This window comes from Trematomus bernacchii, unplaced genomic scaffold (genome assembly GCF_902827165.1).
Source record: "Trematomus bernacchii unplaced genomic scaffold, fTreBer1.1, whole genome shotgun sequence".
NCBI classification, from domain to species: Eukaryota; Metazoa; Chordata; class Actinopteri; order Perciformes; family Nototheniidae; genus Trematomus; species Trematomus bernacchii.
Window position 1 is genome coordinate 4140450 of NW_022987698.1, and position 22499 is coordinate 4162948.

Here is a 22499-nt window from a genome sequence, read left to right on the forward strand (position 1 = left end):
ACGTTATAAATGTGTCGGTTTAAGTAAAATAAACATGTAATTAAATTACAGTAACGTATCAAAAGGCTGGTTTACACAAAGGGGTTACATCCAATTATATTCTCGATATAAATAACATTTATTATTTTTCAACCTAAATTCTAGTCTTACGCTACTTGGTTTGTAGGCTTTTCCAATGTGTTGCCCAGTTTCAAACATTTGTGGAGGACGTTTTGGCACAATTAGTTAATGTAGTTAAAATAGTGACAATTCTTAAGACCTTTAGGTTCGTAGTAATCTGTAAATTACATTTAAAAAATAACCATCCCAAACTGTATGCACCACATTATAGAATATAAAATGTTCCATTCATTTTCTGATGTAACATCATTTTCTGTAACACAATGACAGCCTTTTTTAGAGAAGTGTATATCTATACTAAAGAACCTCAAACAAATACATACAGTTGACTGACTCAAAGTTCACCATCTATTTCTATTAAGTTTTCCTCACTATAACAATGTGTTACCTCATAATAAGTGGTAAGATAATGTAAATTAAGCTTATATACACAAGGCAAAATCTCACAATCACACCAAGTGATGTTGACAAGGAGTAATAAGGAAACAAAGACTGAAGTTAGCAGGTGTAAAAGTTTTACATTTCAAGAGAAATTGGCTTATTAAAGGGAAAGCAGAGCAGCGCTACCAAATAAATTGCAGCATACACAAATAGGAAACAGGAATTGAGCAAACACTTTAACTGTACCATTTAATGTGTCATTGACTCCTGTTCAGCTCCTCAACCTATACTGCAGGAGTGCCCTCTTGTGGAGAAAAATAATGCAGTATATTTGCTTTTCCTCAGGAAATAAATACATATAAACTGTTCTTTTGTAATCAACCGGTATCTTTAATTAAGAGACCATTTCACATTGTATCAAACAAAAGAAAAATCATGGAAAACTTTATAGACAAAATTCAGTCTTGTGTTCATAACACATTTCTTTTTTTTTAAATAAATGCCATAGTTTTGCATCTTTAATGTGTGGGTGTGTTTTTTAACAAACAACCAACCATTGACAGATGGAAACCTTCAGTGTGAAGAAAGAAAAGTAGCACATTGAAAAATAGGCTGGTTACAGACAATCAAAAGCAGAAATCGTCACACTCCTTACTTAAAAAAAAAATAGCTGAAAAAGAGGAACTACTTACTATGTCAAACTACACGGTACATTCATTGACAAAAACTGGTGAGCTGGAATGCTGGGTGCCACGACTTTTTCAGTACTGACAGCGTGGACTACACACCCACTCAATGCATGTGAAAAGTACAATAACAGGTAAAGGGGAGGGACACTAAAATGCTTGATTGTTTTAAAAACTCATCAACAAAAAACACAAAAAGGCCACACGGCCTTGTTGAACCTCATCATTTTGAAACGGCCAACCGTTTCTCTTCAGCTCCCTTTGAACCTGACAGACGTTCCTCTACTTTCTGTCGTTAGATCTGGAGCGGCTGCAGGGAAGGGAAAAATAACATTAAAGTAAGCAAGAATTAAGCTGACCTTAGCTTTAAGCAGTACCGCAATCAAATAACAAAAAATATGACGGGTCATTTGGAAAGGCAAGGCATATTATAAGGTTTCACATTAAGCCGTCAAACATCTGTTAAACGAACTACATTTTTAGACATTGTCAAAATAAAGCAGTACCTTCTTGAGCGTGAGAAAGACCTTGAAGGTTTGTGGTTCCTTTCCCGGGAAAGGGACCTCTCCCTCTTCCTGTCTCTGGAGAAAGACCTGCAAGAAACATAACCATCCAGGTAAGTTAACATTTTTCATGTTTTATATATACACTAAATAATGTCTAATGATGGGGGCATGAGAAGAAAGTCAATTAATTAGAAGCTACCACTTGAGACTGCAGTTCTGAATCCTCAGACAACACACAATTACAGATGTAAAACAAATACATATATACCTAATTTGCATTATATAAAATAATTACAAAATATTTAATGTAGAATAAAACATTTTTACCTGCTTCGACTGCGGCTGAAGCTCCTCCTGCGTGGGGATCTGCACAAGGAAAATACAAAAAATTTAAAAACGAACAGATGAGCTAACCGGAGAGCTCCACACTATTCCAATCCTTTCTCTACATGGGCCTCCTTCAACACAGCCCATGGTCTATCTCAGTCATTCAAAAATGGAAATAAATCACTGGGGTGTTTTTCCAGGAACACAAATATCTCAATCATAAAATATAACTCACTGACAATGGACCTAGTGCATAAAGATGGCAGGTGCTTTTTAATAATCTTTCACTTATTCCACAGTGCCGCGCGCATCCTCAAGTAAATGTAGTGAGAATAAAATACATTTTACATTTTAGATGGTAGAGTAGGATGTGTTGTACAGTTTATATATAAAATGTTGTCTGAGACTTAAAATCATAGCAAAATGGAAGTAAGCCAACTAGCAACACGCTGCACTGTGGATTGGCTAAGGTGTGTGGATACTAAGAACCACACAGAGGCCACCATCTGTATGAAACTGGTCCACTGCATCTAAAAAGGAGAGCGTTAGGTATTGGAAGCTGGTAACAAAAAGAATATACTGGTCAATGGAAGTAAGTCTTGAGAAACAACCAGGCTAAGATCTGCTAAAAACCAACCATACAGCACAAAACACCGTTTTAAACACTCATTGGGGGGGTTGAGGAGAGTTTTTGTGTGCCTTCCTAATTCTGCTCAGAGCCCCAGACATACCACATTTTTTTCTATAATCTAAATCTCTGGAAATGTGAAATTCCAGACTTATGTTTGAAATAATAAAAAAAAGAACAACCTTTCGACACCAGCTCTTCACTTTCAAAACTGTAATCAGCAGTGTACTGAATGAAGCAGGAAAACTTACTAGTATTTTTGGTTTTCAACAAGCTAGATATGACGAAAGGGAGGCAGACTGCCGGCCGGGTAGGTAGGTAGGTAGAATAGGCTGAATAGGGCTGGCCAGATGCTGCAAGGTGATTAGGTGGCCGGCAGATGGGGGCTGGCTCTGGCTTTTTTCCTGCTTTAATTGGTTAGCCGTAGGCTGCTGTTGGTTGTAGACTTTTGGGTACGTAATACGCTGATTGGTCGGGAATGTGAGGTGGGCCGCTGGCGTTTGGATTAAGGTTGAAGGAGGAGGAGGTTGAGAACGGCATGCTGAGGAACCAATGGGTTGGTGCAACTTGACGACTGGCCATGCCTGGGTCATGTGACAGCACCAGCCAAGCTGATTGGTGCACGATGGTCAGCAGTCACATGATGCTGAAAGAGGACTAGTTGATTGAGGATGGTGAGAGGAGGCATGGTGACGGCTCTGTAACGGGTTTCATTCTTATTAATATAGATGAAAAAAAAAAAGCATCCTCAAACAAAAGGTAAAGAATGCATCACATTTGGCACTTTACCCCCCCCATATTTAAAACAGACTATATTTTTCTGACATAGGAGTTGCTTAATTTAATTTCACAAACCGATTCTGCCATTTTTAAGCAGTTAAAATGCACTTACATTTTGAGAGTGCACAACATATTATAAAAAGAAGCATAGAGTAGAAGTAGAAGTTTTGCAGGCCAGATTTTAAGATGCTTTTAGCAAATAAAGAGACTTCCCTGAATAACCCTAGTATACAGTCCTATTCCCATGCCATTCTTCATTATTTGGTTATGAATGTCTATCTGCTTGGCTCCCTACATAACATGACCAATAATATAAATGAAAATGAAACTACCACAAATGTATAAATCAGCAGAAAAGATTACAAACACTAGAAATGCCCAGACTGGAAAACACAAGCAACTACCAGGAAATATACTGTGGGTAAGAGAGTGTACGTCACAGAAATCTGGGCATTGTAAAATAACAACATTGGTCACCTTCTTCTGGCTGGTGGGCTACGACGCCTGTTATCGTCTCGGTCTCGAGGACGCCTGCTCCATGGTGGGGGAGCGCCCCGGGTGCGACTGCGCTTCTCACCATTGGACAACTCCACTCGCACCCGGCAACCACACAACGTCCTGTATAAAAAATTTAAAAAAACAGCCATCAGTCATGATTGCAGCTGCATCAAGATGGACTTGTACCTCCAGTGTTGGCCACTTCCTCTGTAAAATGAGTTAAGATCGCTGCCTACCTTCCATCAAGCTCACGCACTGCATCAGTTGCATCTCTGGGATCTTCAAATTCTACAAATGCAAAGCCTGGAGGGTTCCTGGCGACCCAAACACTGCGGAGAGGACCATAGTAGCCAAATGACCTCTCTAACTCTGTCTTGTTTCCATTGTTGCCCAAATTTCCAACATAGATTTTGCAGTCGAGAGGACAGTCACGATGCATGACTGGATCTGAAAAAAGAAAACAAAGATGAGAATATTAATAATGCAACAGTTTAGACTTTAGTGAATGGTTTCTTGACAACAGAACCATGAAAAATGTATTGTCTCTCTACATGATTATATAACAATAGTTCGGAACCTGGACAGACAAAGACGTCTATCACCCTGCATCACAACAGGACCCATAAAGGGCCCAGGGTGCAGCAGATAAACACTTTACCATGCACTAACGTTTTCTGTTATCTTATGGCTTAAGCTTAAACAAGCAGTCTAAACTAACCTAGCGTGTGATGGGAAAATAAATGATAATGTTAATGATGATTTCAGGTTATCGTAACTGTTTTACTGTAACACAAAACGTGCTGAATGTTTACAATATGTTCTACATGCTTAAGTACTTGGAAACGGAAATAAGCTTGGCCTAGAATCTGACAGTATGCTAACTTTAGCTTCACTACAAATAGTATTCATGGAAGTTTAGCTACCTCCTAAATAGGGCGAAGAAGCCTTTGTTCAGTTGAACGGCTTAACGTTATACTGTTAGCTATGTTCTACTTTTAGAATGCGGTTAACATGAGAGGTTTCCAATATGTGAAGCTAATGCTAGCTGGTGGCTAGTTAGCCATAGCTAAAATGGCTGTCATATTTCTGAGGCCTAATGCTAATGCTAGCAGCACAGGATTCGAACAAAAGCTCAGGATAAACATAATGAAGCAGTAGGATAATGCAACGCAAGTAGGTCAAGTTTTAGCACCACACACAATTAAAAGTGTCGTTAAAATGTTACCTGTTTTTTTCTTACCTGCAATTAACCGGCACCGATTATCCGCTTCTCCGGTTGGTTTATTCGGTAGTCGGTGGAAAATGGCGTGACGGAAAATACGTTTGTAAATCCGGGGGGACCGGGAGGCGGGGTCAATTCATACTGATTGTATTATCACCTTCTCTCTATCCGTATTGAAATTAACAACATCGCAAAGCATACATACTAAACCACATAACAAGTGATCAATTGAAATTATCTTTTGAATAATTAGGCATGATAGTTTAAAGTTGCGATACCACCTTTGGCCACAGCGTGGGAGACCATTTAGTTGTGGTGCCGCTGTTTCAACATTCTGGCTAGGGTTATTTTTTGAATGCCCAGAAACAAAATTGCAACCAGTCTATTGTTGCACCCAGCTCAATCTCATTATAGACAATTATATATACCCACAAAAACAACCTCAATCAACTCAAGGTTTATGGGAAATGTACTTTAAACTCAAGTGTCTGGTATTTGTTGACAGTTCTGCATGGTGGGTTCCTATGCAGTCAATTTGCACAAAAGAAGAAATAAAAGCTACATTGGTTTACATTATTATCATTATCACATAATGTGCTTGAATAAAATGTTGCAGTAAACGTTATTGTGGTCATTATTATATATCACATTTGTATGAGTGTTCTTTGCTCTTTCTGTTGGCCCATCCGTAACATTTGACAATGCAGGTATTGAGAATAAAGTTATCATCTAAATCCAGGCTCTGTATGCACCTCTATTTGCTCATCGTGTGTAATGCAAGAGCCCCTGCCCTGAGTGACACCAAAACAATGTTTTCTCATGCAAATGTACCTCTATTATCATCTGCATGAATAAAGGTCAAGTTGTGCAGGGTTGAATGTAACCGAGAGTTGAGTTGTTGCCATCCCAGACTATAGTTAATATAGGATATTTGTTGGGCTTCTCCTTAACATCCTATCATAGCCAAATAAAGATAAACTTAGATTCAATGCAGAAGTACAAACCTGCCTACTGAAGTGGGCCGGTCGGACGATGTGGGCCGCTCGGATAAGTCACTAGCACCCCCCCCCCCGTCGACAATTTCCTCGCTGTATTTACTTGCGGCACCGAGGTGGGCCGCTCGGATAACTCACTAGTGGGCCGGTCGAGAGTCCCGGGCTGATTTGTAGTCCCAGTCCGCCCCTGCATGCACACAATACCTAACTAATGTTGTTCACTAAACAGTAATACCTGCATTGTTTTCAGTTTGGTTTGAGGTAGTTTGCTTTAATTCATCCATTGTTTACACCTGCTCATCCTTTTATGTGGACATGCATTGATGCATACCTTATAGTCCCCTTTCAAGTTTTAAACAGACGCTATTTGTTCCCCCTAAGGTTTGTAGAGAGGCTTTTTAGGCTCAATGGGGATAGAATGAACACTATTGTCCCACCTTACGAAAACCATGTGTAAATCTAACTAAAACAAGGGTATTCGTTAATTTACGCAAACGGTGTAATAATCGAGTAGCTGGTTTGCAGCCTATAGTGAGAACTAGCCGTGTCAGATGTGTCTTGGATATTATTATAACGAAGGTGCAAATGCTAAATAAAACGTATCTACTTTCAAAGCCACAACGTGTCGTGACTTGAAGAGGGATAGTAATTTATATTTTGCAATCTGAAGCCAGTAAAAGCCAAGATCGCATGCGTAGTGAATGAGGATTCCGATGAGCTTAATGTTGCATTGAAAACAACTGGGAATGTAGTGCTCCAACTGAACCTGTTTCCCAGTCCAACACACACTAGAGAAATGTAATTTCAATACACTCATAGTGGAGTGTACTAACGTGGGCCTGCTGTACTTCAGTAGTTTTGAGGTACCTTTACTATTACCTTTATGCCACATTATGCTTCTTCCAAACGACAATTCAGAGGGAAATACTGTAGTTATTTCTACACTATATTTATCCAACAGCTTCAGTTAATCTTAACAAATGAAGAAAACATGTGTAGAGAATGGACTGTAAGAGCAACACTTTGATAGTGTGTTTGAAGTGACTGTTTACACTATTGCATTAGTTGCAGTCAAACTTAATTCAAAATAGAAAAATAATAGCTTAGAGTACAGTTTCCTGATTATTCTTACACAATTGTACTTGCGCATACTGTTTAACGCTTCACCTTCACTTTTAAAACAGTATTTATTACAGTAATTTGACTTCCTCCACCGTTCTTTTTGTTGTCCGACTGCCCCTGAACGCAGCTGTATAAATACTACCCCGGTTACCGCCCACAAAGTAACTCAGCAGCCAGGTGACAGCGGAGACAGCAGCGACTCTACGCAGCCCAACACGCAACATAAAGACATTTGTCAGCGCCTAATTAAAGTGGAGTACTCACATATGTGTCCTCTAATATTGCTTTAACTTTTTAGTTTTACATTTACGTGATTTAAAAAGCATCTCCTCCGCTCGCTGTTGCAGAGTAGTTAGCTAGCAGATTGACGTTAGCTCCTCTGACAGAGACCCCAACGGTGGTTGTGTCTATCGACCTACAGCGTCAACATGTCGGACCCAGCCGTGGAGGTGAAGCTGGAGGTGAAACAGGCCAGCAAAGAGGTGAAAGAGAGCGAAAATGTAGCTGAAAAATATTCAGCTATGACCGTAAGCAAGAACAGCGAAATGAACATGGGAGACCTGTCGTCCGCCTTCAGCGCGGTGCCCACTCACAAACCTGTCAAAAAGGTAAGACAGTCTGAAAAATGTAGAGCTGCTTTTAGCTCTGTCAAAAATAATGTGTTCACGTTGTCTGTGCTGATTATGTTATTGCATGGAATCAGTTGTACTTGTCTTGTACCCCAATAAATTGGCAATAAAAGATGTACTATTACCTGCCCCCAGGTTACTCCGTTATATCTTCTATTCTTTGATAGATTAAGATAAAAGTCTATACCTTACTGGCAAGGTTAATACAGATAACATTCTTTTTTTAAAGCAATGTTACATCAAAGGACAAATATACACTTATAAAGATTCTCACATTGATTGTATTACGATTATTACAATAACAATGTATTGCATAACAACGTGGTGATACTGCAGTAACAGGACTATTAATATTGCATGTGGATTATGCATTTGTGCATATGCATCAAGCATTATTATAAACATGTTAACGTTCCTTTTATAAAACATATTTATTTAGTACAGGCAGGAGACACATAACTAGGACACAACAACAACAACAACAGGTAGGGGAGATGCCATTTCCATCTCTCAAAAGAATATAAATACAATACAAATAATACAGGAACATTACATTAATAGCCCTCATTAGACATGAAAATAAATAATGAAAGAAAAGAAGAGGACAGCAATAGTATCGCTTCTTTTTTTATTCATACCAGACAGTGAAGTAGTAAGAGGACACACTTGGCAGATTAAATGTTCTTACAATTACTACAAAATACATATACTATTCATCTATAATGCTTATTAAAAGAAAAGCCATTTCTCTTTTTGGTCTCACATGAATTGCTTCATTTTCTTGCCACATCCAACTCCAGGAAACAACTCAATGGTTTGCTCCATGTAACACTCACAAAAGAAAGATGTTAGCATGACGCTCTGTAGGAACAAGGAAGAGTTGCACTGTGAATTTCTCGTGCTTTACATTGGAAAATATTTGCACACCTTATTTAGGTTGGAGTTGACAAATGTGCACACTATTGTCTTTTAACATTGTGCAAGCACATTCACTGTGACCAGGAATCTGTCAGATGGGAGATTGATTAGTCAGCCTGGCAGCTTTACAATGGACTTTCACATCCTCATTCTCTCTGGGAGCAATTTAATATTACAGCAAACTATAGACAAATATTACTGCTACACCTATTTATAAGTTTTATGTAAATCTGGATAGTCATTTGTTTCTAGCTTTCATCTGTAATGTAAGGTCAAAGGTCGCCTGGCCCAGGGAGAGAGTGGAGGACTGTTTGCTTTGTCCATGTTGTTTATGTGCTCAAAAAGCCCAGTGGAAGCCATTTATATTCACAGAGCATGTGTTAAAGCGGTATGTTACAGGTGATTAGTCTCCTGTTTATGTTCTCTAGTTAATATTTAGCTATTGATGGTTGCAAGTTCAGTTGCAAGCTTAAACATGATTATCATGGAAGTGACTTTGGGAATTAGTTGACTCCAACTTTCTCTTTCAGCCAGGTAAAACAGAAGCACATGCAGCTTCAACATTATTGACTTAAAATAAGGTGCATTTGATTATGTAAGAGACCATGAAAAAAAACCCAAAAACCCATAAAATATCTGGTAAAAATCTGTAAAACAAATGCTTGAGTCTGCATAACGATACAATCAAGCGTCACCATTACATACCTTCACTTCATCAACCCAACGCATCATCGGCACCGTCACTTGGAATAAGGCTCGGAGTGTATAGGAAGCACTATGTTATGCAGGTAAAACATCAAATCTGTGGCTTTTTAAATAATCAGATAGCAGGAAACCAATATTAGTCTTTCAGTATCAGTCAGGCTGTAACCGACTCTGTCATGTCCGGGGGGAACTATGTGTGGTCTCGTCACCCCAATCTCAGGAAAACAGCTTCACATTGTTCTCTGTTGCCATGTCTGTGGTATGTGGAGGCTTTTCAATAGCAGGCCTAACCTAGAAACTAGACACGGACCTTATCAGGATGAAGAACCTGACTCTCCTTCAATGAGGAGGACAATGAGGCCGGCACACACTGTAGTATGTAGGCTCATTTATTAACGTGCTCTGATTCTTTATCTGTCCAAGGCTTTTTTAGGTGTTATTACTGAGACCAAAATGAGTTAACACTCTCACCTGGCACGGTGAAAAGTTATTTCAGAGCCTGCTGAGGTGTCTGACTTGTCCATTCTCTACACCGAGACTCAGGATAACGTTACAGCACCTGGAGATTTCTCACTGTATCATGTTGCTTCAGTGCCTGCAGAATCCCTGTCAACAAAAACAATCTGGTTACTGCTGTGAACAAAGTTAGCTGACTAGGCATAAAGCTATGCACACAAAACAAAAACCAGTTCTTTCTTTTTAAAAATGCAAACACTCACTTGCTTTTCATGAGCCTTAAGTAGCTGCTTTTTATAAAAATAAGAGACAAGCTGATATCTAGTTAGGCCAGTCACATAATTGTGGAAATAAATTAACTATTACAATTCACGTGCAACATTATCATTTGTATTTTATTTATATAATACATATCATTCTATTTTTGGCAATAGAGCAAAATAAGCTTACAATTTTCAGTAGGAAGAAACTCAACTCAAGCAAGGCAACAAAAAATAAAGAAGAACTGTCCAACATTTTTCTTTTAACTTAAATGGTTGTGCTGTGTTTTGAACTATACTCCGAGTCCACAGCTGAACCAAAGTATAACCCTCTTTGGACACAATACCTTCAAATGTAACAGGAGAATGATGTTGCTAATAAAAACTAGCATTCATTGCATTGATTTTGTTTTGTTGCCCCTGAGCCCTGTGTTCTTTGAGTCTGTGGTTGTGTTTGAATGTGTTGTCATCCATTGTGATGCACTGTTAGTACTCAGTAAATGAAACGTACTTGATGCTCATCCTGACCCGGCCTCTGGCAGTAGAGATATTGAATCTCAAGGGGACCTTTTATGGATAATTTAAAACAATTGTAATCTTTCATATTGCTTATGTGTGTCATGCCTATATTTATAATAGATTCAGTTATGCATTTACAGCTAGTCACATTACATTTTCTTTTTTTATACCAGCAAATCCAGTTTGTGGAGGACAAGCAGGAGTTCAGCAGGTTCCCTACAAAGGCAGGCCGTCGCTCCCTGTCCCGCTCCATCTCTCAGTCGTCCACAGACAGCTACAGCTCCGGTAAGAGAGAGAAAACCAAAAAACAACCTGTGTTATTTAAAAATGACTCCACCATAGTGGTAACAGAAAAGGAGATGATGCTGTATATGGAGCTCTCAGTTCTTCAAACCATATTTTCTTTCTTTGGTTTTATTATGTTTAGTTTTTTTTTTAATATATTTTTGTTCCAGCTGCTTCCTATACGGATAGCTCGGACGATGAGACTTCACCACGGGACAAAACTCAGGTCAACTCCAAGGGCAGCAGCGACTTCTGTGTGAAGAACATCAAACAGGCTGAGTTTGGCAGACGTGAGATTGAGATCGCAGAACAAGGTAAAACACAGCAAGTCAAAATTCACTTTTTTGTTATTATTGAATGTTACGTAAATTATTCTAATCCTGTCATTTTATATTTTAACTAACTGATCCAAGTGTTTTCATTTAATCTAATTACAGAAATAAAACCTAACAATTTGACCTCATCACCACACTTATAGAAAATGTAATAATATAATAAGAAAAAGTGGTCTTTTATCCAGCTATATTTTCTTAAACTCAGGGTACAGAGTTTGAGCATTGTCTGCTGTGTCTCCCACTCATCACTTTTTTTTAATGTTGGCTCGTTTTCAGATATGACGGCGCTGATCTCTCTCAGGAAGAGAGCACAGAGTGAGAAACCGTTGGCAGGTGCCAAAATCGTGGGCTGCACTCACATCACCGCCCAGACTGCAGTAAGACTCTCTCTGACTTTGAGCTTCAAAGCCGAAGCAAAGGCTGCCGTGTGAAAGTGCCTCTTAATCAGGAGAGCGTTTTAGATCCATTCTATTCACATTTTCTGAGTGCTGTGGAATGTGTTTCCATAAAATACACTATCTGGCTGTGTTTCGTAAAGAACATCATCAGCCACCGACAACCAGTTGATCCAAATAAATCATAATCCAGGCCTGGTTCATCGTAACCTTCAGTGTTATTGAATAATACACATATAAATATTGATTTGCAGTCTGTTTGTGATCAGGGACTAGCTCTTATTTGACCGTTTGCTTATACTTCCCTCTGTGTTTCAGGTGCTGATCGAGACTCTGGTGGCTCTCGGGGCTCAGTGCCGCTGGACTGCGTGTAACATTTACTCCACACAAAATGAAGTGGCTGCTGCTCTGTCAGAGACCGGTAAGCAGGAGAGAGGCCGGCGAACAACGTTTAGTTTTGGAGCTCAAACACCAGGGAGTGAGGAGGATTGTGATTTGGAATAGAGGCAACATCTCACCAGAAAAAAAGGACATCCAAAAGTGCTTGAATCTGTTGTCCTTTCGATATTTTTTTACTTAAGGCTAGAAAATAAGGCTGTGTCCTGTAGGCCACATGCCTTGAGAAAGTGAAAGATTAAATAACTTTGATCCGTGTCTCAAACTATGACTGTTGGCTCCTTGTAATTCATAATCAAAAGTCCTTTTTAAAAGTCCTTGAATTCGATTTTTGGGAAAGCAAACACCGAGTTATGAACCTCCTTTTTGCATTGCTTTTTTATTAAGAACAATAACATGTTTTTACCAGAACCTCTGATCAGCATAAGGTGCCGTTGTGTGCTTTGCCATGTGATAGATAGATAGATAGATCGTACTTTATTGATCCCAAATTGGGAAATTGTTTTTGTTACAGCAGCATAAAAGGCATTTTACAATAAAACAAAATATACAAGAATAGAAATAAAATAAAATAAAATATAAAATAAAATATAAAATATACATGTCAAAATACAAAATAGAAAATATACATACAGATATTATATATATATATATATATATATATATACAAATATATATATATTCAAAATATATGGAATTATGGAGTATTAAATATGAAACAGATTATGTGTGAGTAAAATGTACAAGGTGGTTTTATTCCAAGAGAAACTCCAGTATGGAGCAGAGAGTTCTCTTCCAGCCAGAGGTGATTTGTTGTACAGAGTTATTGCAGTGGGTAGGAATGTTTTCCTGTATCTGTCCTTGAGACAGGGGAGCTGCAGCAGTCTGTTGGAGAAGGAGCTCCACTGACTGTCCAGCTGCAGGTGGAGAGGATGGGTGGGGTTATCCATGATGGACAACAGCCTGTTCAGTGTCCTCCTCTCCACCACAGCTTCAAAGGGTTCCAGCTTGATGCCGATGACAGACCCAGCTTTCCTGATCAGTTTATTGATCCTGCTGGTGTCACGGGCTCTGATGCTGCCCCCCCAGCAGACTGCAGCAAAGAAGAGTGCACTAGCCACCACAGACTGATAGAAGATCTCCAGCATCTTACTGCATACGTTGAAGGATCTCAGCTTCCTCAGAAAATAGAGTCGGCTCATCCCCTTCTTGTACACAGCGTCAGTGTTGATCCTCCAGTTCAGCCCATTGTCTAAGTGCACTCCCAGGTACTTGTAGACCTCCACAACTGCCACATCCTCTCCCAGAATGCACAGGGGCAGAGGAGGAGATGTCCTCTTCCTCCTGAAATCAATGACCATCTCTCTGGTCTTGGCCACATTCAAAAGCAGATGATTTCTTCCAGTCCACTCAACAAAATCACCCACCAGCGCTCTGTACTCCTCCTCCCGTCCATCCCTTATACACCCTACCACTGCAGAGTCATCCGAAAACTTCTGCAGATGGCATGACTCTGAGTTGTATAGAAAGTCAGAGGTGTATAAGGTGAACAGGAAAGGAGACAGCACAGTCCCCTGTGGGGCTCCAATACTACCAACCACCACATCAGACAGCACACTGCCCAGCCGGACGTACTGTGGTCTGTCCGTGAGGTAGTTAGTAATCCAGGAGATGGTGGACGAGTTTACCCTCATAGCCTGCAGCTTGTCACTCAGTAGCCGAGGCTGGATCGTGTTGAATGCACTGGAGAAATCAAAAAAGGTGATTCTCACAGTGCAACCCGATCCATTCAGGTATGAGTGAGCACGCTGCAGCAGGTAAATAATGGCATCGTCCACCCCCAGGTGAGGCTGGTAGGCAAATTGCAGAGGGTCAAGGAATGATCTCACCTGCGGTCTGAGATGGGCCAAGACCAGTCTCTCAAGCACTTTCATCACATGAGATGTGAGTGCTACAGGGCGATAGTCATTGAGCCCAGAAGGAGTTGTTTTTTAGGGACCGGAACAACGCATGATGTCTTCCACAGCACCGGGATGGTCTCCAGGTGCAGGCTCAGGTTGAATATATACTGGAGAACAGGAGCCAGCTGGCGTGCACAGGTCCTCAGGACCCTGGGGCTGATACCATCAGGGCCAGCAGCCTTGCCTTGGTGGAGTTTTTCCATCTGACTCTGGACCTGTCCTGTGCTCACAGTGAAGCGGGGGGGGGGGCTTGATGGCAGGGGGGATAGAGGAGGGGGAGTCTGAGGCAAGATGAGCAGAGAGGGGGGGGGGGGTCAGCGGCAATGTGAGCAGAGGGGGGGTGCAGAAGCCAGGCTGGAGGAGAGGTGTGAAGTGTAGGTGGTGAGCAGAGGGGGGATGTTGACGCCAGGCTGAGAGGAGGAGGTGAGGTGAGAAGAGGAAGTGGAGGAGACAGCAGCGGGCGGAGAGCGTATGATGAACCAAGGATACTGAAATGTTTAATAAGCTATTTAGTGAAAGAACAGCACTACTTCAACCTTTTATCTGTGGTTGCTATGTGATAGTTTAAGCATGTACTACATTTCCAAACTGAAGCTTTCATGATCAGACGAGCTGAGTGGGGGACAAAAGACTGCTCAGTGAAGATCATGCTGTTTCTGGGGGAGTTGCATTTGTTCCTACTGTAATTGCTTTGCACAAGTCGGGTCTCTGACACTTGATGACACTTAATGATGAAAACAATTTTCAGACCTGCACTGAATTACATGTTCATTGTTCAAAGAATTATGTTTCATTTTAAGTGCTTAGAATTTCGAACCAGATTGATCTGTTTCTTCTAAACAATTCAGTGTCACAGTCAGTGGCAAACCGTGTCTATCACAACTGGACCTTCTGTAGACACACACACACACACACATCCCACGCCGTTATAATGTCCATCTTTTCACTGAATTGTCGTCTTGAAAAGGGTACTCGCAACAATTCCGCAAAAACATAATCTTCACCTGTTGCACTTGCCATTTCAACGTTAAAAACAATAAAACGGCATATGAATTGCTTCGTCGCATTCATCTAGATCTTCTGGTCTCGAGCCAGTGAACTACCGGGCCTTCTAGAGTACCCTGGAACAGAGGGAAACTCTGAAAGAATACGCCCATTGGCTACAAATCAATATATGATTGGTTGATCAAACTGTCAATCCAAACGTATGCTCTCATTCAGTGCAACGGCCAGGGCCTTCTATCAAGGATATAGAATACCTTGGTTGAAGGATATTCTACCCAGAGACCCAGAACAAGATCTGATTGGTTGCATTTCTTTTCTAACACAAAACCACTGAAATGCGTAGTGCATGGACCGAGAAGGACAAACAAATCAATGTAACACTGTAATTTTACAGATCAACAACACAGATACGATTCTCTTTTATTCATTTTATATACATTTTATTTATATAATTAAATCGATTTTTTGTTTGTTTTATCAGAGTGTTCCAGGGAATTCTCTGAATACCTTGAAGGCCCTGACGGTTCGCCACTGGTCACAGTGCTTATAACATTGCCTTGATTCACTAGCATACGTCCAGATTTAGGAACTGTTTCTGTGATTGCCGCTTGTTGACAAATACGGTTTGTTTATGTAAATTGTGTTTCAGATGTGGCTGTGTTTGCCTGGAAAGGGGAGTCTGAGGATGATTTTTGGTGGTGCATTGACCGCTGTGTCAACAATGAGGGTTGGCAGCCTAACATGGTGCGTGGAAACGTTTGTTTTTCTACCTTTAATGAGGAGACAACACACCGTGAAATGTGAATGCTTTAGACAAGCAAATGCCTCACATAGACATACAATAATTACAGAGAAGCAGCCATTCTTTTCAAGTTATTTCAATAAGTAGCTCTTTTTATATAAATATTTGTCTCATAATAATTTGCTGTGTCATAACTCTTAGATCCTTGATGATGGAGGAGACCTGACACACTGGATGTACAAGAAGTACCCCAACGTATTCAAGAAGATCAGGGGCATTGTAGAGGAGAGTGTCACTGGGGTTCACAGGTGATTTACTGCTTAATAGGCTTCCCATAAAATATTAAGTGCAACACAGCGACACGCACCAACATGATGTGAAAGCTCTCTGCCTTCCTCTGCCTCTCTCCAGGTTGTATCAGCTGTCTAAAGCTGGAAAGCTGTGTGTCCCCGCTATGAATGTGAACGACTCTGTGACCAAGCAGAAGTTCGACAACCTGTACTGCTGCAGAGAGTCAATCCTGGACGGGTGAGGGAACTATAATGCATTTGTGAAATAGGCTCAGTAAAATGTGTTTATAAGTAGAAATGAACAAGTATGGTTTGAAATTAAAATATCTAACGTATACCCTTCCAAAACGTATGAGATAATGGTTTAAAAAAGACAATGGAAAACATTGGTTCAGCAAAATGGCTGCCATCAGACAGCCGGTTCATAACGGTCAATGTCACATCTCTGTAGCTTTTTAAAAAGCTGTTGCCCTTGTTAAGCTCTTTCGCCGCCAAAACCTAAGAAAAAAACCTCTGGGAAGACAACTATTGTGCTTATACCCGCCTGTGAATGATTTCCATGGCAGAATATAAATAGTCTACTAATCTTTAACAACGTCTGCTCATCGCCGTATCGGGTCAGTGCTTCCTACACTTACCGCTCATAATTTATTGCTGTTCCTTCTGATTAATAATCTGCAAGGTACGAGGTAAAGGTTAATATCTTGTAACAGGTGTTCCAATATGAGTTATGATACGAAATGTCAGCATCATCAGACCTTCAGATGTATCGCGCCGGGATATTTTAGGAACATAGTTACGACTTGTTATCACGCAGACATGTTATTTAAAACTGTAGAAAGTTATAATGATGCAGAACGTTTATTGTATATCTGTAGATAGATTACAGATTTTTGAGTCGTACAGATACAGATTGGCAGTTTCTCACTTCCACAGGAGAATGCTAATGTTATGTTTCAAATGTCTCTAGCTTGAAGAGAACCACAGATGTCATGTTCGGAGGCAAACAGGTGGTCATATGTGGGTACGGTGAGGTGAGATACTTATATCAACGTTAACATGCCACAATGATCTTAATGATGTATCTGTGAACACATTCATCATGATCGCACAAACACATGCTGTACTCATAACACACACAGCTGTCACCACAATTCATTGGATAGCTTTCACAGTATTATTTACTCTAATGACGTTAAAGGTCTAAAATGCAACATTTCTGCATTCAAATTCTAATAACGACTAGGTCTAGCCCATTCAATGTAAGGTCGCCTGAAATGGCGTTGAATCCTTTGAAAATGTTTCAGTGTCTGCAGAAGTTGTCATAATCCACTAAAGCCACATTTTATCGGTACATTTTTAGCATCTCAGTTATCTTTACCTATACATTTTAACCGAAGGGAGGATTTTAGTCATCCGACATTTGGATTTTAAGTTTCAGGGCTTGTGTTTAAATACTGAAAGGTTCAATTACTTTATAAAGGTCAGGGTAATTACTGGCATATGTATCTCTGCTGGTGATACAGTAATTAAATGTTATGTTTGCAGGTTGGAAAAGGTTGCTGTGCCGCCCTGAAAGCTCTGGGATCCGTCGTCAGCATCACGGAGATCGATCCCATCTGTGCCCTGCAGGCCTGGTGAGGAAAACAACAAGTGGGATGATGATCCAAGATGTGTTGAATGTCAAAGATATGTAAAAAGGACAGACAGCAGTATGGGTGAACAAGCACAGCCAGCTAACTGTGTTCTGTTAATTATATAACAGGCATGTTGTGAAATAATGAATAATTCATTTGAAACTAGAACATACTACATTGACCCAACATGGACTCCCGCTCTTCAGATGAAATATGATGTTGTCAATAAATAATGGAGAGTTTTCTCCCTGAGGCTGAATGCTGAACCTCTTCTTCCTTTGACAGCATGGACGGATTCAGGGTGGTGAAGCTGAATGAGGTCATTCGTCAGGTTGATGTCATCATCACTTGCACTGGTAACCCCAATTTAAACAATGCAGATTTACTCATTGGGATGCACGGATGTGGGATTACGTTTTCTCTTAGCTTTTTAATCTATAAATGCCTTTTTGTTGATTGTTCTTTGCACTGTTCCTTAAGCTGCTTTCTCCCTGCTGCATGCTAATGTGCCGCGTCGGTTTTGTATGTTCAGCTTTTATTGGAAATGCTCTTACAGTTAGTCTGTGTCGGGACAGAAACCAGATTAAGGTCTCTGTGTGTCAGAGGATGTAAATTGATTAAAGGTTCTTGATTGTGTCTTTCTTTAGGGAACAAGAATGTGGTGACCAGAGACCAGCTGGACCGAATGAAAAACGGCTCTATTGTCTGCAACATGGGCCACTCCAACACTGAGATTGATGTGGTAAACTAGCTTCTAAAAATAGAAGAATTCAAAGTTCAAATGTATCCTCCACAATGGGTTAATGCATAATGAAACAGTGTGGATCCACCTGCAGTGTCTTTAGATGTCAGGGCTGATCTCCTCTCCTCTTGCAGGCGAGTCTCCGGACCCCCGAGCTGACCTGGGAGAGGGTGCGCTCTCAGGTGGATCATGTCATCTGGCCTGATGGCAAGAGGGTCATCCTTCTGGCTGAGGTAACTGGTTCGCCTTGCAACCAAATGTTATGCTTGATTACAGATTTTGAACATGTGATGATTTGTCATTTCTGTTTTTTGTTCACATACTTAACCGTTTAAAACCACTTTTTTTTTCACTTTCTATCTGTCTGGAATGTTCCGATTAAAGGCCTGTGTCTTTAAGCCTCCTTTCTGAATAGTTTGGTCTGCTCTGATTGGTCAGTGTCTCTGGGTCTTCCACATTTGCGTGCAGCGTTGAAGACTATAACGACAGTGTAGCTGCACTTTCTACCAAAATGAAAAGACCACTGCAGCATTATCAGTTTCTCTGGTTTTCCTAGTAAAATTAACATTTTATTTTATTTTATTCTATAAACTAATGACAACATTTTGCTGTGTTGGAATTCAACAAACACTGGAATGAAATGGCTGCTTAATGTTTAGAGATTGAGATTTAAGAAAAATATGCAGTGGTCTAATTTTTTCCAGAGCTGTATGTATCCTTCTGAGATCACAACCTCATGGAAGTCCTGATGGCACGTTTAAAGGCACAGTTCTTTGTGTACAGACTGTGTATTTCTCTGTGGGTTTAGCGTGTCAATACCTTCACAGTATTTATACATTTAAAATACATGAAAATCTTACTTTTTATTATATGGGACCTTTTTAACTTTACTTTGTTAGCTTCATTTAGTAGCTGAAACAGAAATACAAATTGAACATAGTACACAATATGGTGTACACAGATCCACTATTTATTATTAATCATTTTAATCAGTTTATTGGTACTGAGAAAAAACATTATTATGTTGGAACAGCGATATTAATGCATGACTGCTTTTTAAAGCGTGTGTTGTTTCTCTAACAGGGACGTCTCCTTAACCTGAGCTGCTCCACTGTCCCCACCTTTGTGTTGTCCATCACAGCCACCACTCAGGTAACATGTTGGTACTACCAGACAAATAAGCTATACAGCTGATAAAGACACAGTGGTTATTTCTTCCATCCTCTCACAGGATCATAGATACATTTATTGATCTTCAATCAATTTACAGTGCATCCATTTTCAAATGTATTACTCATCCATGTTTGTGTTCAGGCCCTGGCCCTTATAGAGTTGTACAACGCTCCTGAGGGACGATACAAGCAGGACGTTTACTTGCTCCCCAAGAAGATGGGTAAATATAACTTAATACTTAACCTTGACGTGCAGTTTTTAAAGTATTCACAGTTTACACTCAACATTAATCATGGCTGGGCTGTAGCACTGGACTTATTTATTTTTAATCCGCCCTGCATTTTTTAGATGACATCATGTGATCGTGTTTGTATCCCTCTTTCTTACTAAACCGTGTCTGTATGTTTCAGATGAGTACGTGGCCAGTCTGCATCTGACCACTTTTGATGCTCACCTGACGGAGCTTTCTGATGATCAGGCAAAATACCTGGGCCTGAACAAGAACGGCCCTTTCAAACCCAACTACTACAGGTACAGTTCTACAAAATGATGCAACTATGTAAAACATTATGGTAACATTTTGGCAAAAAAGCAATTTTTAAATAAACTTGTTCTTTGTGTTCACAGGTATTAGTCTGCAGGGAGCCATACTTCAGCTCGCTCAAATGTAAACGCTACAATCACCTTTCCATAAGACAAGAACAAGATTTATGTATATTGTATTTTATACTCTTCACAGGACGCATAGGTTATATTAAGTTCTATTTTACTGACCACAGCAAGTTTTGCTCCACTTGCTGCTTCCTACAGACCTACACATGGCACTTATCTGCTGTATAGTGGGATTTTTATTTTCAGGTGCATCTGTTCACAAACCTGCTGACTCCTGGCTACTATAGAGTTCTGTCTTGGATATTAAATGTATCAATATAGTGTGCCAAAAGACTGTGACGGGGAAGGGTTGTAGTTGTTGTGAAATGTTAATGGTTAGTTGTGGAATCAGTTAATCCTGCATTACGCGATACTTTTAAAATGTAAGCTCCTCAAGTTTTTAGATGCTTTTAATTCCAGGTTTTGGCTCTCTCAACAACATCTTGTATGAAACTGGTGGCAGTAATTTCCAGAAAATAAATCGTAGACAAGCCTTGCTTTCCATAAAACACCAGAGAGGCATTTTAAACTCCTGGCTGGGAAAGAAAGTAATGCTCCAACTGTTTCTCTCAGGAGAAGGGGAAATAAAACACCTTATATTGTCAGGGGGCGAGAAATTGAACTAGGAGTTGCTGTTCGTCTGCTAGATGTTTAAGTAAGCAGTTAAATGAGCCATAACAACTAGATCACCTGATTTGTAAAACAGTCTTTGAGTTTGTTTCTGCCCCCCCAGTGGTCAGATATCGCTTACTACAGCTTTAACGATTTCTCTCTGCTGCGATGTGGCAGCGCTTGCTTAATTCACACATTCCATCCATAAGTACAGAAGAAATATCCTTTTCTCTCTCTGTATTATCGTCCACATTAATCCTAACCATCAGCACATCCGGCCAAAAAAGTAACTTCAAAACTCTTATTGTTATTGCAAACAAAACAAGTATTTTTTTTTTATAAAGTTGTGTCCATCTATGAGGTTTGTGTGTCTGGTAAGAATAGTATCTGTACCTCAGGGCATTCAAATATCTACAATTGTTTGTAAATTAGATCAGCACTGTCTGACCTTGCGTTCACATCTAGTGTCACTGTCACTCTCTTGACATTATTTACAGAATAACTAGAACAGGTTTAGATATTTTTGTACTCTGTCACCTGTTCAATGACTATTGCAGAATTGTGTATTCTGTGTGAAGCGAACACAACAGAGAGTGATGTTGAACAGTGTTACATACCGTATGTTTATTCTACATATGCAACAACTCTCTCTGAAGGGCAACATTGAGATTATTGTTAATTTGTCACAGGATTCTGCTCCTAACAGAGGATATCTGTTGAATCCACTAATGCTCAGACATGGATAAGCTTTGTTGTCAGCACATTTACCTAGACACAAGTTACCTTTACCTTCTCTGTTATCTTGCGATATTGCACCATTATTAAAGCTATTGTTAAAACACAATATGATGTTTTTTTCAGCCGCTTTTTATCGTTCATAAAGCTTAGGCAGAGTTGTGTGAGGCTTGTTAAATGCACACACTTATTACCCCACCTTCTTGATATTCACTTTCAACTATTTTGAATAATGGACCACTTAGTTGAGTGGCTCTTTTTTAATTCAAACTATATAGTGTGCAGTTAGTAGTTGAGTCTCTTCAACACATTTTAACAAGCTGTATATGATGCTGGTAGTCTGTGGGCCTGCCGAGGGTTCGGCACCTTGTTACCTTGTTATAGTGTTCACATGTATTTACTCAGTATCCTGTTTTATCCCCCTTTTTTAAAACTTCAGGCTCCAGCCAAAGTGACAGGTTATTTCTGCTTTGAATTTTATTTTTGTATGAGTTTATTGTTGTCACTTACTCCTGCTTTAAAGGTAGGGTAGGTACGTTTGAGAAACCGGCTCGAGATCGCTAGAATTTGAAAATACACAACCGGAGAAAATCTGCCACTTCCTTATAGAGCCCCTCCTCCAACACATACGCTCGCGCACATGACCAATGAGGGCACAAGATAAGTTTGTGCACAGATGGAAGGCTGACAGGCAGGTAGGCCATCCAGTTATTTTAGCCGGGCCGGCTAAAATGATTGGTCGTGCTTTTTACAGTATTACGGCTTCCACAGATGACATTTTTTTATGG

General features: G+C 40.0%; 2 protein-coding genes across 2 annotated transcripts; one reads left to right on the top strand and one right to left on the bottom strand.

Annotated features, from left to right (window-relative positions):
- Positions 1–618: 618 nt before the first annotated feature.
- Positions 619–5352, bottom strand: srsf3b (serine and arginine rich splicing factor 3b). Its single transcript, XM_034139632.1, has 6 exons — positions 5167–5352; positions 4163–4373; positions 3906–4046; positions 2021–2059; positions 1694–1780; positions 619–1497 (listed from the first exon to the last, which is right to left on the bottom strand). Exons 2-6 carry the CDS (start codon positions 4363–4365, stop codon positions 1470–1472), a joined length of 498 nt encoding a protein of 165 aa, XP_033995523.1. The 5' UTR covers positions 4366–4373; positions 5167–5352; the 3' UTR covers positions 619–1469.
- Positions 5353–7445: 2093 nt separating this feature from the next.
- On the top strand, positions 7446–21820 carry LOC117489985 (S-adenosylhomocysteine hydrolase-like protein 1). The gene is made up of 17 exons (XM_034139595.1): positions 7446–7873; positions 10926–11037; positions 11208–11351; positions 11649–11749; positions 12086–12188; positions 15779–15873; positions 16073–16179; positions 16283–16399; positions 17132–17195; positions 17710–17798; positions 18084–18154; positions 18446–18540; positions 18675–18773; positions 19624–19692; positions 19855–19933; positions 20124–20244; positions 20341–21820. The coding sequence occupies exons 1-17, from the start codon at positions 7694–7696 to the stop codon at positions 20345–20347; spliced, it is 1653 nt and encodes a 550-aa protein (XP_033995486.1). The 5' UTR covers positions 7446–7693; the 3' UTR covers positions 20348–21820.
- The last annotated feature ends 679 nt before the right edge of the window (positions 21821–22499 follow it).

What these genes read in the sequence shown, in the direction of transcription:
- srsf3b (XM_034139632.1), bottom strand. Translation starts at nt 4,365, where the DNA reads ATGCATCGTGACTGTCCTCTCGACTGCAAAATCTATGTTGGAAATTTG. An exon ending in GTGCGTGAGCTTGATGGAAG is followed by an intron (nt 4,047 to 4,162) that starts GTAGGCAGCGAT and finishes TTTTTTATACAG; the next exon opens with GACGTTGTGTGGTTGCCGGG. An exon ending in AGCCCACCAGCCAGAAGAAG is followed by an intron (nt 2,060 to 3,905) that starts GTGACCAATGTT and finishes TTCCTTGTGCAG; the next exon opens with ATCCCCACGCAGGAGGAGCT.
- LOC117489985 (XM_034139595.1), top strand. Translation starts at nt 7,694, where the DNA reads ATGTCGGACCCAGCCGTGGAGGTGAAGCTGGAGGTGAAACAGGCCAGC. An exon ending in AGGGTTGGCAGCCTAACATG is followed by an intron (nt 15,874 to 16,072) that starts GTGCGTGGAAAC and finishes CATAACTCTTAG; the next exon opens with ATCCTTGATGATGGAGGAGA. An exon ending in CCATCACAGCCACCACTCAG is followed by an intron (nt 19,693 to 19,854) that starts GTAACATGTTGG and finishes GTTTGTGTTCAG; the next exon opens with GCCCTGGCCCTTATAGAGTT.